Genomic DNA, 16875 nt, shown 5'->3' with positions numbered 1-16875 from the left:
CGGTGGCTGGCAGCACTACTGCCCAGCTGGAGCTAGCCATGCCACAGCACAGCTGCAGAGCACCAGGCTCTGTAGTGCGCCGCCCAGAGCATTGCAGGGTCCTGGGGGCTGGATGTGGCCCACAGGCTGTAGTTTGCCCACCTCAGGCCTAGATAAAATTAAGTGAACACCAGTTTTGGTTACATCTTTGGAAGAGACCGTAGTCCCTAGGTCAAGGGCTCATGTTTCCTCAACTAATGAGGACTTTGCCCTCCTGTGGAAGAAATTCTGAAAGCAAGGAGTCCTCCTGCTGTCTTTGCACTCCTTTTTCAAAACAGTTCCAGGAAGACAAACTGCCCCTTGTACATCTTAAAAATAGAGCCAAAACTATTGAAATATCACTCCCTCTGTCTTTTCCACTAGAGTAAGGACTTCACCTCCATGCCCTGTTTCAACATATAGACCCCTCCTGAACCCCTTAAGACTATCCACTTCCCTCTGTATGGCTCTGTCCCTCCTGAGGACTAGTGGGTTGTTGAGTCTTACCCTTACCTTGTTGGTTGCTGGAGTTAAACTCTGTTCTCAATGCAGTCTCGCTATTGGGGGACTGGGTTAATAAATTAAAATGCAACCCCTAGGACATAAAAGGCACAAGGGGGAAAAGCCAAGGAACAGCTAGATAAACAGGTTAAACCCTGCACCTAATGCACAGATCCAGCTTAAAAGAAAGATCTTCAAAATATCCCTTCAAAATAAAAAAAATCAGATAGATACAATCCCAACCTGGCCCAGACACAGCTGCTGTGTACACAGTTCTTGTGGTGGAGTTCTAGAGGGCTGCCTGAACAGCAGGGAACTATATAAAAATGAGGCTACAGGCCTATTGCTGATTTACAATGGAGGTACCCTCCTCCTCCTTTGATGTGCCTGTGGCCCCCTTCCTGCAGCCTTTTCCTTTCTAGTTAGGTGAAGTAGCCCCAATACTTACAGTTAAAGCTGCAAGGCAGATCCTTCACTGGATGGAGCAGTTCCCAAGTGGCTCAAGCTCTGGACTTCTAGGGCAAAGGTGGCCTAACTGGTGAGGTCAACAGAAAATCCTTTCCTGCTCAGTCAGGCTGATAGGTTTTCCTCCCTGTCCAGTGCTTTCAACAGCTTGGCTGTTTAAGTAGTTTGCATCACAAGGTGCATCCTCCTGGTCAGCTGGGTCACTCAGGTGAGAAGCAAAATGGAGTTCTCTGCCTACCCCTGCAGGGAGCAGCTGAGTTTCATTCTGCTGGTACCCAGTAGCCAACTCCCTTCCCCTGAATACTATCTAGCTGGGTGGAGAGCACAGGTCTGGGCTGTCTTAGCATGTCAACCTGGCCTTGTAGCTTCTATCTCTGATTGGGGTTCTAAACACAGACTCTGTAAGGCAGTTGCAGCCAGTTTTTGGGAGCTGTTTCTCAAGATCCCAAAAAGGCAAATGTTACTCACCAGTTGCTGTATAGCTTGTAATAGTTGTTGGTAAACCAGGCTGCCTTAGCACACAATAGCAGCTCTGTTTTAGGCTATCAGAGATGTATTCCATATTCTCATCTCTGCTGTCCCCTTGGCACCAAGACAATCAAAAGCTTGCTTAAAGTGCTTTCCCTAGGGTAACTCCCAGGTGACATAAAATCAGCTCACATCCTCCCACAGTGGGTCATAGGACACTCAATGGTGGTCTGGGGCTAACTGTTGGTTAATAGACACTAAAGCTAACTTATTCTGAAAGTACTAGGTCCTGCATGGATAGTGCTACAGGTATACAACAGGCAAAAATAACATGTACTAGCTCTAGGCAAAGTAATAAATCCTAACCACGTGTTTAATACTGGCTTCTCTAGGGCCCATCTCTGGAAACTATACCTACCCACCTTTGCTAGATCTTCTTGATGTCTTGTACTTAAGACAAGCTGTGTCATGAGGGGCATAGGATAAGTAAGAGCAATGTATGTAACAAATCGAATCTATTTCCCCATGTTAAGTATCCTCACACCTTGTCAACTGTCTGGAGTGGGCTATCTTGATTATCACTACAAAAGTTTTTTCTCTCCTGCTGCTAATTGCTCATCTTAATTAGCCTCTTAGAGTTGATATGTCAACTTCCACCTTTTCATGTTCTCTGTATGTATCTATATACATATCTTCTTACTATATGTTCTAGTCTATGCATCTGATGAAGTGGGCTGTAGCCCACGAAAGCTTATGCTCAAATAAATTTGTTAGTCTCTAAGGTGCCACAAGGACTCCTTTTCTAGTCTTAGACCCTGCAAATAAACAAGCTGGGAGCTATTTAAGTAAAAGCTCCCCATTTCCCAATTAAATGCCCCTGGAAAGCATCCATCAACAGCAGAGAAGGATTTTCACTGTGTTGCTAGATGTTGTGCTGCTGTTAATTGGCTGAAGTGGGCATTAAGGTCAAGGAAGTATCACTCTGACTTTGTTTTGCTGTCAATTTTGGAAGCTGCTTTTTGCTAGAACAAATCAGTTGTGGAGCATCCTGGTTTTCCCCCCACACGGCCCTCAGCCTCTAGATTGTGCCCTTGCTATTGTTCTGCTTCTGTACAAGTTTCCATCCCTTGTTGAGTGCAGGCAGCAGGAGGAGACTATTCATTCTCTGGTCTAGAACTAGGTTAGCCTACCCCAGGGGTCGGCAACCTTTCGGAAGTGGTGTGCTATGTCTTCATCTATTCACTCTAATTTAAGGTTTCGTGTGCCAGTCATACATTTTAACGTTTTTAGAAGGTCTCTTTCTATAAGTCTATAATATATAACTAAACTATTGTTGGATGTAAAGTAAATAAGGTTTTTAAAATGTTTAAGAATCTTCATTTAAAATTAAATTAAAATGCAGAGCCCGCCGGACTGATGGCCAGGATCCGGGCAGTGTGGGTGCCACTGAAAATCAGCTCATGTGCCGCCTTTGGCACATGTGCCATAGGTTGCCTACCCCGGCCTACCCAAAGGTATCGGTGAAGGCTTTAAGCATTTAAAATATGCATTTTCCTGTTGAAATAGTATCACTTACCCCTGATGAAGAATGGGGGAGTTATATATAATAATCAAAGCATAATAGCTGTGGAACAGAGTTCATTCCCACTGGAGCTTTTCTCACACACACAGGAATCAGACAATGACTAGTGCAACTGGGAATACTCAAGCAGACATGGAAGTGATAATTTGTTTGACATTCAACTCTACTGTTGCAGACTAGGAACTGGCTGGGGGGAACCTAGTTTGAGACTCCCAGCATTTCAAGGTGGTAACATGCAAATGAAGAGCTTGAAAGTAGTTTAAAAGCTGAGCCGGGGAGGGGGAGGAGAGAGAAAAAGGGTCTGCAGAGAAACAGATAGGGCCCCAGTGCCTAGGTACTGGGGCAGACCCCTGCTTAATCCTGGTGCCCGTTTTTATGAGGCAAATGTTAGGTTAAGGTAGGAATGTGTTTAGACTCATTATTTTAACTGGTTTCTCGATGCATGTTATAGTTTTTATGAACATAAATCATACTCTTTAAAAAAGAAGCTGCCCTACGTCTCTGCAGTTTTATACTGGTTACAAGCTCCTGGAGATAATTTTGTAGCAAGGTCCAAACCTAGTTAGGGCTGCAGCGGTACTATAGTTGGTAAATGAGTACGGTCAGCTGGTGAGCTAGTCAAAGAGTGGAAGTGAATTACAGGATTCTATACTGGAAGAATGGAAGATGCAGGCCTCTGGCTGGCAAGGGTGCCCTAGAGCAGTGCTTCTCAAAGCCGGTCCGCCACTTGTTCAGGGAAAGCCCCTGGCGGTCCGGGCCAGTTTGTTTACCTGCCGGGTCCACAGGTTCGGCCGATCGTGGCTCCCACTGGCTGCGGTTCGCCGCTCCAGGCCAATGGGGGCTGCGAGAAGCAACAGCCAGCAAATCCCTTGTCCCGCGCCGCTTCCCGCAGCCCCCATTGGCCTGGAGCAGCGAACCACAGCCAGTAGGAGCCGCGATCAGCCAAACCTGTGGACGGGGCAGGTAAACAAACCAGCCCGGCCCACCAGAGGCTTTCCCTACACAAGCGGTGGCCCCAGTTTGAGAACCACTGGGCTATATACCTCCATTGCAGAAATAAGGCAGGGACAGAGACTTAGCCTGATTTGTACCTCCTGGGCTATGAAATGGCTTGCATCTTTTTCTGCACATTCTCTGGTGCTCCTCTTCCTCCCTCCCCCTTAAAAAAGGGAGGGTCAATTAGCATTGTCATTTCAATTGGCTACAAGCCAGTCTCTAGAAATACACTTCCCCATCCATCTCAATCAAGTTATCTTCTACAGCTCTGTCCACAGCAGACATGATCTAGCACCAGTTTGTACTTGGCTCAAATGAATATGAAGAGAAAGGCTGCTTTTCTCCTCTCCTGTCAATAAAAGATAATATAAACAGGCATTATGAATGAATGTGAGTGAGCTACATTTCTAGGATTCTATTTTAAGTGAGACCACAATGTTACAAATGCAGCCATTGAAGATTCAGGGAATTGGTCCTGACAGTTCATTTTGTACAATGTCATAAACGCCGTCTGAAAATGGAGGTGCATCTATAGAGGAACGTGCTCGGCCACAGCATTAAAAACACTGCTTGAAAACAAGTTCCAGAAATCCAACTGTGTGAGCAGCAGTCTTTACACTTTCCCCACAGTAATATTTATTAAGTATAGTCAATAAATTAGAGGAATATTCAATTCTAATTTTGTACTTAGTACACGAACATCTTAGCCTTTTGTCAACATTCAATGTGAAGCACAGATTAGGTTGATCACAGTAAGTTACATTGCGATGGATGAAAAAGGCTTAGTGACATTAGTAATTCTTAACTGGTTACAGTTAGCTTTACTCAGTATTTTTAAAAATAGTTTTCAACAGCAAAAATCATTGCAGCCAGAGGATTATTTAAAAAATGCTCCACATACAGTAAGAGCAAAGGAATGCATTTTTGGAGCAACACTGAGCTACCAGTAAACACCTCAGACAGTAATCTTCCAGGCACAAAGCAAAAAAAGTGGAGGTTGGGTTTTTTGCATTTTCACGTAGCCAAGGAAGGATTGGGGATATTTTTGTATACAAACTAAAGGAATACAAAATAAATACATTTAAAAAAAGATGCATACAAAAATCTGTCAGTCAAATAGCAAGGCTTTCACAGAATGCCACATTGATGAAACAATTGTGAATCCATTTCAATCATGAAATTATGTTCACTGTTTGAATTAGGTGTTCACTGAGGCAAAGGTACCATCACTTCGACATAATTAATGGGGAAGAAGCCAGACTCTCCATTTAACATCCCTTCGTACCAATTCTCATCAATTTGATTGGTCAAAGTAATGATGTCACCTTCCTTAAATCCAAGCTCGCCTTCATTTTCTGGCTCAAAGTCATACAGAGCTTGGCAGCAAGGCTGATCCATGTGCACTGAAGAACCTGCCCCAGTGACAGAAAAGAAAATATTTAATAATAGCTTTAAAGTACTCCACTTACCTATTGAGCATGAAAACAAGGAGACAAACTTAGCACTGCTGTAAGCAGCAATGGGCTGAATGGGCCCATATTGTGGGTGCTGTTAGTTTTCCACCACTTCCACCTATAGAAAGTCTGTTCCTGCCATGTAATGTCATGTACAGCATAAAGGGTGATGAACTGCATACAGGGTAGCTCTCTTTTCCTCCCCTTAAAAGCAAATATATATTTTTACTGCCATTTGAATTCCCTTGGGAAACCTGAATCACTAACATTTGGGGTGGTCATGAATTCTATTACCATGTTTGTTTGTTTTTAAAAGAGGTGAGTGGATAGGCATGATGGCAACAGCTGAACAAATGTTGATTCATAGATTCTAGGACTGGAAGGGACCTCGAGAGGTCATTGAGTCCAGTCCCCTGCCCTCATGGCAGGAGCAAATACTGTCTAGACCATCCCTGATAGACATTTATGTAACCTACTCTTAAATATCTCCAGAGATGGAGATTCCACAACCTCCCTAGGCAATTTATTCCAGTGTTTAACCACCCTGACAGTTAGGAACTTTTTCCTAATGTCCAACCTAAACCTCCCTTGCTGCAGTTTAAGCCCATTGCTTCTTGTTCTATCCTTAGAGACTAAGGTGAACAAGTTTTCTCCCTCCTCCTTATGACACCCTTTTAGATACCTGAAAACTGCTATCATGTCCCTTCTCAGTCTTCTCTTTTCCAAACTAAACAAATCCAATTCTTTCAGCCTTCCTTCATAGGTCATGTTCTCAAGACCTTTAATCATTCTTGTTGCTCTTCTCTGGACCCTCTCCAATTTCTCCACATCTTTCTTGAAATGCGGTGCCCAGAACTGGACACAATACTCCAGTTGAGGCCTAACCAATGCAGAGTAGAGCGGAAGAATGACTTCTCATGTCTTGCTCACAACACACCTGTTAATACATCCCAGAAGCATGTTTGCTTTTTTTGCAAGAGCATCACACTGTTGACTCATATTTAGCTTGTGGTCCACTATAACCCCTAGATCCCTTTCTGCCATACTCCTTCCCAGACAGTCTCTTCCCATTCTGTATGTGTGAAACTGATTTTTTCTTCCTAAGTGGAGCACTTTGCATTTGTCTTTGTTAAACTTCATCCTGTTTACCTCAGACCATTCTCCAATTTCTCCAGATCATTTTGAATTATGACCCTGTCCTCCAAAGTAGTTGCAATCCCTCCCAGTTTGGTATCATCTGCAAACTTAGAAAGTACGCTTATTATGCCAATATCTAAGTCGTTAATGAAGATATTGAACAGAGCCGTTCCCAAAACGGACCCCTGCGGAACCCCACTTGTTATGCCTTTCCGGCAGGATTGGGAACCATTAATAACTACTCTCTGAGTACGGTTATCCAGCCAGTTATGCACCCACCTTATAGTAGCCCCATCTAAATTGTATTTGCCTAGTTTATCTATAAGAATATCATGCGAGACCGTATCAAATGCCTTACTAAAGTCTAGGTATACCACATCCACACCTTCTCCCTTATCCACAAGGCTCATTATCCTATCAAAGAAAGCTATCAGATTGGTCTGACACGATTTGTTCTTTACAAATCCATGCTGGCTATTCCCTATCACCTTACCACCTTCCAAGTGTTTGCAGATGATTTCCTTAATTACTTGCTCCATTATCTTCCCTGGCACAGAAGTTAAACTAACTGGTCTGTAGTTTCCTGGGTTGTTTTTATTTCCCTTTTTATAGATGGGCACTATATTTGCCCTTTTCCAGTCTTCTGGAATCTCTCCCGTCTCCCATGATTTTCCAAAGATAATAGCTAGAGGCTTAGATACCTCCTCTATTAGCTCCTTGAGTATTCTAGGATGCATTTCATCAGGCCCTGGTGACTTGCAGGCATCTAATTTTTCTAAGTGATTTTTAACTTGTTCTTTTTTTATTTTATCTGCTAAACCTACCCCCTTCCCATTATTCACTATGTTAGGCATTCCTTCAGACTTCTCGGTGAAGACCGAAACAAAGAAGTCATTAAGCATCTCTGCCATTTCCAAGTTTCCTGTTACTGTTTCTCCCTCTTCACTGAGCAGTGGGCCTACCCTGTGTCTTTGGTCTTCCTCTTGCTTCTAATGTATTGATAAAAAGTCTTCTTGTTTCCCTTTATTCCCATAGCTAGTTTGAGCTCATTTTGTGCCTTTGCCTTTCTAATCTTGCTCCTATAAAACTAGGAACTGGGCTGCATGGAATCTAACTAGAGGACAGGAACTCAACAAGAACACTATACACCAGAACTATAAACAGTTTAAAGATCCAATCCTACAAACATGTATGCGTGAGAATGGCCCTACTGATTTCAGGAGCACCCCTCTTATATGAAAATGTTTTCAGGATCGGGACCTTAATTGCCAAATGGGGATATGAGGTTCTATCCTCTTCGCCACATGAAGAGAGACAATTATCTCTAAGTTGTATTTACAGATAGCTGCTTTAGTAGGGCAGCTCTTGTGTTCAAACCACTCACTGCATCTGCCCTTTACCTCCATTAGATCGACAGTTATATTACGAACAACAGTGCCTCTTAAAGTTTGTAAAACTATTTTTTGGATGATGATTAATTGCAGCCCCACTCACACAGTATCTGACTTGCTTTGTGATTTTAGTATATTGTGTTTGGCTTAGTTACACTGTAACATGTTCACTCCAAACCTTCTTTTGTGTTTAAATATTAGTGGCATTATATACATAATACTAAAACCAGTACTTAAACTTATGAGGAAAAGTCAACATGGATAATTATTGTACATGTATGATTAATAAAGCACAAGAGATTTTCACAGCTAGCCAAAGTGGCTAACTTTGCAAATGTAATCTTTTCAGTGTTATAGACATTCTCATGTATGGATGGTTAGCATATATCCAAGCCAGCTAGGGATATGTGAATAATACATTATTATAGTCATTCATTTAACCTCTGAACAGTAAATTATTCTAACAGCATTCCTCCGCTATTCATATTCTAGAGATCGGTTCCATAGGCAGAGGGCTACCCATAGGTTCAGCTGAGATTCATTTTTTTTTCTATGACATTGATTTTTTAAAAAAAAACTTTTACCTATTTTACTAAAAGAAAAATCCAGTGATTTTGAATAAAGTCTATTTACAAAGGGGAAATGGGGGGGGGGGAAGGTTTCATGCTGCCTCTTGCTAATTGACAGTAGGAAAGTGCATTATATCAAGACAAACGTTTTTAATGCTCTCTTTAATACTTACAGCAAAACAGCTAAGGAGGTTCTTTAATATTAAATTATTCTAGCTACTCTTTTTGCTCAAAATCTGCACTATTCTCAAATATTCTGATCTTGTCTGTCTCTCCAAATTATCTAGCATGCTAATCAAGCAATCAGATTGAGGTCTAATTTCTGTCTGGAATAGTCTATACATTCTGTTAAATATTGCAATACGCATGCAGATTTTCAAAACCAATTAAGCTGTTAAAAATTCCACGTCACTCATTAAAATTAGTTTTTAAATCTGCTAATCAGTGCTATTGTTATAAAATGTAAGGAAAGGAAACTATCAGAAAATAGCTGCTCAGACAAATTTTCTAGCAACGAGAAGCAGAAAGAGTATCTTGAGCAAGCAAAACAACTCAACCAGTAAATGCTTCTCTTGTATCTGTGGACGAACACTAGCAAGGGATGTTTAAAGCGATGATGACAAAAGTAAGGACACAATGTTAGATTTTTTTTGCCCCAAAATGTTAACATTATGCTTCGTGGATGGATTCCCCATTCCTTTCCAGCCTGTTTACACCACTCTAGCAATGTAAAAGGGCAATAATCACAGTAGAAATGGCCCCAGGGAATTCCCTCAGCAAAAGGGGCTTCCCTTTGAGGTTGTAGAAAAGAGGGAGTGCTTTTATGCTACTCCCCTCACAGCCCTGCACTAGAGCACCTAATGGAGTGTGGCCAGAATCTGCTGTGCTCTGGCTATTTCCATTCACAGCCACAATAGCAAATCAGGTCAGATGGTTCTTTAAAGCTACATTTGTACTCTCTTCCTGACCTGTGCTAAGCCCAGCTCGGACCAAGCCAGGATCTGGGCCTAGTCTTCCACGGAAATAAGGTGAATAGTTTAAAAAATAATTGAGTGTTTTCAAACAGCTTCCTCGGTATAAAATGTGGAAGCTGTATCTGCTCATATGAAGTACCAACAGCAGAAGAAGCCTCTCAGAATAATTGAAAACATTTCTTGTTTTCACCAGCTGTTCTGGCCAGGGGCTTGACATACAACTTTTATTCCACCAATCAGTTTATTTCTGACACAGCAAGATATGTGATGTTACATTGAGAATGCTGGGTGCAGAATGTTTTTTTTTTTTTTTTTTTTAAAGCGTGAGTCTTTTAGGATCATAACTACACAGTATATTGCATTGGTTTTGTTTTTCTTAAAGAGAGGAAGGATAAAAAGATTGGAAGTGGGGAAGGAACTTTTTGCTTTTTAAGCTCCAAACACGTGGGGGAGGAAGGTAATCTCAGGCAACACAGAAGGATCTTAAAGTAATGGCTACAGCTACTCCAGAACCTAACATCAGTCAAGGTCTTCATTAGAGTAATGCAGCTGCTGCTAATCTACTGCATCTGGTGTCACTACTGTACAGTCTGGCAAAACAAAGCTTCCCAGCTGAACAGAGCAGAGGCAGCGCTGGTTGCTAGTTTTAAAATACACAATTTAACAAACACAAAGAGGTCACATGGCACCATCCTTCTCCACTGTGCAAACTATCTGAAGGCTGTTGCAGAGATTTAAGAAGCTAAGGAAACTGCGGCAGCGTTTCTGTTAATTTCTAGTACTGCGCCTGCTTCTCTAATTGTAGCTAAAGCAACATGCTGCCTACTGTAGTTGCTGAGTTCATGGATTTAGATTGAGAGCTCTTGGGGCAACAACTGTCTTTTTGCTTTACGCTTGTCCAGCACTTTGCACAATGGGTCCTGGTCCATGACAAGGCTCCTTGGTGCTATGCGAATGCACCATAAACAAACATAATAAACAAACATATCGAAAGACTGTTTATGCTGACCTATTGGACTCCCCAAATGCAGATTGAATTTATAATGAAAGAACATGGAGAAAGTAGTGGTAAGCATGAGGCTGAATGTACTTTTGGGACTGTCCTATCTGATGCCAGATGACCATCTAAAAATGCCACTTTTCCTCAAAAGAAACTTCTGGCAGGTGTTGCTCCTCTGTTTGCCGCACATTGAAGTACACATACGGTAGCAAAATATATAGTAAAGACAGAATCACATCCTAGATGTGCCTGAGGATACAATTATTCTAGCCCTCTTACAGCATGATTCTGTAAACACTTAAGCAACTTTACTCCCATGAGTTAGTCCCATTAAATTCAAACATAGGACAGCTAACCACAACTACTTTCCTTTGATGAGCAAAATGAATGAGAGGCAAGATGTGACTCTGCATTTAAACTGTTTCATAATGAGCCAGATGACACTCTCAGCTTCTGCTGATTAATTAGGATAACAGCAAATTAGAACAAAACATAGATTTGTCATCTGCACTTAATCAGTAAAGCAGTTAAATCATCCAGGACTTTTTTCCATGAAATAATGTTACTAAGGACCTGATACTTCACTGTGTTTGCATGTCTCTCCTGTAAGTAGTCCCACTGTACTAGGAACTGTACAAAGGAAAACACCACCCCTATTCCAAAGAGCTTACAATGTACAAGGCACAATATGGAATAAAGCATTCCAACATACAAGCAAAGGGCTAGACTATGATAGCAGTTACACTTAACGGGGAGTAACTTACTTTGCAAGAAGTCCCATTGAATTCAATGGATATATTTGAGGAAGGTTCTATTTAGTATGAGAAAGAGTGTCAGGATCTAGTTGTGTCAGTTTACCAGGGGTCAGCAACCTTTCAGAAGTGCTGTGCCGAGTCTTCATTTATTCACTCTAATTTAAGGTTTTGCGTGCCAGTAATACATTTAAACATTTTTAGAAGATCTTTCTATAAGTCTATAATATAACTAAATTATTGTTGTATGTAAAGTAAATAAGGTTTTTAAAACGTTTAAGAAGCTTCATTTAAAATTAAATTAAAATGCAGAGCCCCCTGGACCAGTGGCCAGGACCCGGGCAGGGAGAGTGCCACTGAAAATCAGCTCGCGTGCCGCCTTCGGCATGGCTGCCATAGGTTGCCTACCCCTGCAATATATAATGCCTGCATCTGTAATTTTCACACCATGCATCTGAAGAAGTGAGGTTTTTTACCCACGAAAGCTTATGCCCAAATAAATCTGTTAGTCTTTAAGGTCCCACCGGACTCGTCGTTTTTGTGGATACAGACTAACATGGCTACCCCTGATAAAGGATCTAGTTCAAGTGACCAGAGGGATGCCAGACACATATTTTGATAGTGTCAGCAGGGATGGGCAGAGAAGTGAAGTGTGAAAATGCTCGCTTTTGTAGAAAGTAGAAAGAGTTTATAGGAGTGATCTGAATGAGGCAAGAGTGCTGAACATATTGTCAAGCTTCCCCAGCTCCTAACATCTAAAACACTTGGCACCATTTTGCATAAACTGTCTGAACAGTATTTTCTAAATCATATAGTATAAGTCAAATCTGTTTCAGCAGTCTTATTTAAATATAAAATAAGCACAGCAAGCTTCCCAGGTTATACTGCCAGAGCCATGTTTATCCCTGGCACAGAACTCAATAGTATTAGTGCTCACTTTCTAGTGCAGGGAAGGAAGAGACAGAGGAGAATTACCCATGATGTTACTGATAACATCTGCTGGGAGAGGTAAGAACAGCAACCAAGTCCTCAAATTTTTTGGGGGAAAAAATTGAGTGTGCTAGAATAGGTAACCACAATGTGTACCTTTTTGGTGTCATTAGAGAGTCTATAGAACAGAATACAAAATATTTCCCTCAATCCTTCTCTTTGCAACATCCACACTGCTATTTTTAGGGCACTAGCTCAAGCAGAGCTAGTGAATCTATCCAGGGCACAAGGCACATTCCCAGCCTGGTGTAGATAAACCCTCAGCCTTTTTTTCCTCTCTTCAAGCTGAGAGCATGAAGTATAACCCCATATTTCCATCCTCCTCCTCCACTTAGAATTCTCTCTCTTTGTTTCCCTCCCAGCTCTCTGTAAAAAGAAACAAGACAGAAGGAAAACAGAAACTGGAAAGAGTGAATAAAGCCAGAGGGTAGAAAAGTAGCCCAGAGAGTAACGGTGTCTTGGAGTCAACAGCCAGCTCCTAATTCTCAAGCCAAGGGAAGGATGAACCCTCTGGATCAATTTTTCCCTCGGTGCTTTCCTTTCAGATCCTCGCCTATCCTGGTTATGGAAAAAGTGCTGGTGGCTTCTTACTCTTTTCCTTTTGCCTTATTATTGTTTGTCTTTTGTGTTTCATTATTTGCCTTTGCATATAGCTCACTAAGGGTGTAAGAGAGACAGAGGAAAAGTGCATCTGATCAGTAAGATGAGAAATAAAGGGTCTGATCCAACATTTAAATCAGTTATTACATTTAGCTTCTCCACTGACCAGTGACAAGATTCATAATATTAAATACCTTGAAGAGAATTTCAAAAAAGGTGACCATAATTTTTTTCACAAGATCAGGGTCTATGCATGTGAAGTGGTAACAGAAACATGTTAATAGGTACAGCAGTCTCTCCTACACAGAATAAGTTTGCACATTTTATTGATCTGCCTTTGTGGAACCAAAAGGGGTTACATGCAAACAAAATAAGTTGTGTTCATATTTAATTTTATGTGTTACACCTAAAGTTTTACCTTTAACTGTTTTAAAAGTTAATAAAAACAGAAAGGAGACCATTTTCCAAGTGTGGGTGGCTAACTGTAGGCATAGGCAGCCTAGTTGCATAGACAACAGTGGGACTCTATGGGTTTTCAACTAGCATTATATGAGCAATACTTCAACTCCAGTAATTATAATTCCTCCATAAAATGCATACATCAACAGGCTGATTCCTCAATCATGGGCTCACCTGATGATTTTATTGAAGAAATGTACGATATCCCATTGTGCTGCTGATTATCACTGATTTCCAGAGTTGAAGTTATTACAGGTTTTGGCTTGAATTCACGCTTAGGACGACTAGATGCTCCATTTATTCTGAAACACAGAAAAAGATTGGCACGAGATTTAATTCTGGAAGACAACAGGACCTTTGGAACTTCTACTTGGATTCAGTGCTTTAACAACTGAAGGACAGACGGTTTAAAAAAAAAAATACAGTTGTAATTTATTCACCCAGAACTGCTTGACTCCAATGTAACATTTCAGAAAGTCTCTACTTTTACCCAGTTTTATAGCCTGACTTTCAGAAGTGCTGAGCACCCACAGCTATCATGGAGTTCAGTGGATGCTCTGGGTGATAAACACTCCTGAAACTCAGGCTACAAAATGACAAGTGCAGAAGCGCAGCCAGGAAGCCAATGATGAGTCAGACCATTTAGAATCCAGATCCTTGCTGGTTCTAACTATGAGAGCATAAAGCATAACTACTAGTGGTAATTTTTTTTCCTTTCTGCTCCATTAGTATCACACTAAGTCTCTGTGGCCAATCATCAACACATCACACCAGAACTGTGCTCCTAGCTGGCAATTTCATGATGCATTGTAGGATTGTGTGTGTACAACCATCAGGATGATAAATATGTCAGTTTTTTAACAAGGCTTCCAAAAACGTGTCTAACAAAACATATGGCCATGCCTGTTTGTATGCACAAAACCCACCAGTAAATGGAGAAGCTCCTGATTAATTCCTGTATATGTGGGTGTGGGGTTTGGCATGAGCACAAAAGGATGTATCCATACGTTTTGTGGTCAGATTTCATTATACATAGGGGTGTGAACTCTTAAAGGCTTACAGTGCATCAAGAAGTGACAGCTAGCAAGAGTTTAAGGTGGTTAAGTCCACTGAGATACAGAGATGTAACAAATGACTATGGATATAAAAAGATGCAACCGTGAGGTATCTGTGAAATGCTGCTGCTTCTGAACTGCAACTCAATGTCTCCTCATACTCCTGAACGTTAGCTCCAAAAGATGATGAGAATTCTCTGACCAGGTTTATTCTTACCGGTTTTGCAGTGTGCTCTGCAGTTCCTCCAGAATTTCTGTGGACTGTTTATGGTAGTCTAATGCTGCTTCTATAAATACTGCCAACTGGCTAACTTGCTCTACCTGAAGTATAAAAGTAGAAAATGACTTTAAGGAGTCTGCGTGCCGGCTATGGAATCAACTATAAGGGTTATAAACAGACAATAATAAACCCAGTTACAAACACTCAAAATAGACCAGGTATCTCATAAGTTCTTGAGATCTTACAGGGGGACATTTCTATATAGTAAGGATTTGACATAGCCTGCAATGAGCTGTATGTGAGCAGAGCCCTGTGACTGTGCTGAGCCCCAGTGGGGCTTACTGCAGGATCAGGACCATAATACAGGGCATGGTCTCGTGTCCATAATGGGGCTTATTCAAACGAAGTAACTTGATCAAAGACATGTATATTTTCCCCTAACTTAACTGGGAACTATTCTGAAACAGACAAGGACAAGATCCCATTTCTGGTAGCAGTGGTTTTCAGATCAGTGAGGTCTGACTAAGGGCAGGTCTACACTAACCCCCCAATTCGAACTAAGGTACGCAACTTCAGCTACGTAAATAACGTAGCTGAAGTTCGAAGTACCTTAGTTCGAACTTACCTCGGTCCAGATGCGGCAGGCAGGCTCTCCCGTCGACTTCGCGGTACTCCTCTCGCCGAGCTGGAGTACCGCAGTCGACGGCGAGCACTTCCAGGTTCGACTTATCTCGTCCAGACAAGATGCAATAAGTCGAACCCAGAAGTTCGATTTGCTTGCCGCCGAACTACCGGGTAGTGTAGACCTACCCTAAGTGAGGTTATGCCATATCTTATTACAAAACAACATTAATGGGTTGTGTAATTGCTTTAGCCCACAAACTGCAGTCCTAAAAAGGTCCAGACTTATCTCACTAGGTGGCAGCATTTATAAACAGATAAATAACATTTTATTTATCAGCTCAGATTTAAAAATTGCAGCTAATTGTTCCAGAATCTGTATATTGAAATGGGGGAGGAAGGAGGGAAACACCGTTCTCTCACGCAGTCACAAAAATATTTTTAAAAACAGTAAAAATACTCTCTGCCCCACAGCACAATCTGGCCAATCCAAGAATAGCACTCTGAAAAAGTAGTCTTTATTCCTTCTTCTCTCATTCTTTTTTTTTTTCCCCGTTTCTTCTTTTTTTGTTAAATACATGACAAAGTGAAATGCAACATATCACAGTCTCAGGCCTCTACTCGGTCTGATCAGGAGAAGGTGTCTGGGTAGATTTGTTAAGATTAAATTATTGGTTTGTGTTGAATATTTTATCTGCTTTTTCCTACTCAAAGTGTTTACTGAAAACTCTGCTAGAACCCTAATGAAGCAAAATATTGCCACACAATATACATAATTTAAATACATCGGGCCAGATCCTCAGCTGGTGTAAACTGATGTAGCTCCACTGAAGCCAAGAGACCAACACCAGCTGAAGATCGGGCACAAAAAAATTTTATGTTACATAGAGTTACCATTTTTTAAAATAACAAAAAGGGGACACTTCAAGGGGCCCCGCCCCAACTCCGCCCCCTCCCCTGAATGCTCCGCCCCCTGCTCCTCCCCTGTTTCCCGCGAATCAAATGTTCACGGGAAGCCTGAAACAGGGAGGCAGGCAGCAGGTAAGCTGGGGCGGGGGGGCACGAAGAGGCGCAGCCCAGTGCAGCCCCCTGGCCGAGTGGCTCGGGCCCTGGGGCACCAGCCCCAGTTCCAGCCGAGTGCACCAGCCCCGGCAGCTCCAGCTCGGCTCGGGCCCCAGGACACAGGCACCGGCCGAGCGGCTCCGGGCCCAGTGGCACCAGCCCACCTTGGCTCGGGGCACCGGCCCTGGTTCCGGCCCGCCGGCCCTGGTTCCAGCCGAGTGGCTCCGGCCTGCCCCGGCAGCTCCAGCTCGGCATGGGCCCCGAGGCACGGGCACCGGCCCCAGCCAAGCGGCTCCGGGGCACTGGCCAAGCGGCTCTAGCCCCAGCGGTTCCAGCTCGGATCGGGTCCCGGGGCACCAGCCCGTCCGGCTCCGGCCCCAGCGTGGATCCAAGCCTCACGACCCCTCCCTATTTTCCCGGACATGTCTGGCTTTTTGGAATTCCCCTCGGACAGGGATTTGACGACCAAAAAGCCGGACATGTCCAAGAAAATCCGGACATATGGTAACCCTAATGTTACTTCACATATGCATTTCAATACATATATAGACATTCCTGCCA

At 42.4% G+C, this 16875-nt stretch overlaps 1 protein-coding gene across 1 annotated transcript in view; it reads right to left on the bottom strand.

The window, feature by feature from the left end:
* Positions 1 to 4500: 4500 nt before the first annotated feature.
* The window catches only part of SH3GL3 (SH3 domain containing GRB2 like 3, endophilin A3), a 79299-nt gene continuing 66924 nt past the window's right edge, over positions 4501 to 16875 (bottom strand). Inside the window, exons 7-9 of the mRNA XM_034784690.1 lie at positions 14629 to 14732; positions 13531 to 13658; positions 4501 to 5442 (exon numbers count right to left, since the gene is read on the bottom strand). Coding sequence (XP_034640581.1) covers positions 5237 to 5442; positions 13531 to 13658; positions 14629 to 14732 — 438 coding nt within the window. The 3' untranslated portion in view covers positions 4501 to 5236. The remainder of the gene's footprint in view (positions 5443 to 13530; positions 13659 to 14628; positions 14733 to 16875) is intronic.

This window comes from Trachemys scripta, chromosome 10 (genome assembly GCF_013100865.1).
Source record: "Trachemys scripta elegans isolate TJP31775 chromosome 10, CAS_Tse_1.0, whole genome shotgun sequence".
NCBI classification, from domain to species: domain Eukaryota; kingdom Metazoa; phylum Chordata; order Testudines; family Emydidae; genus Trachemys; species Trachemys scripta.
This window is presented reverse-complemented; position numbering and strand designations above follow the sequence as displayed.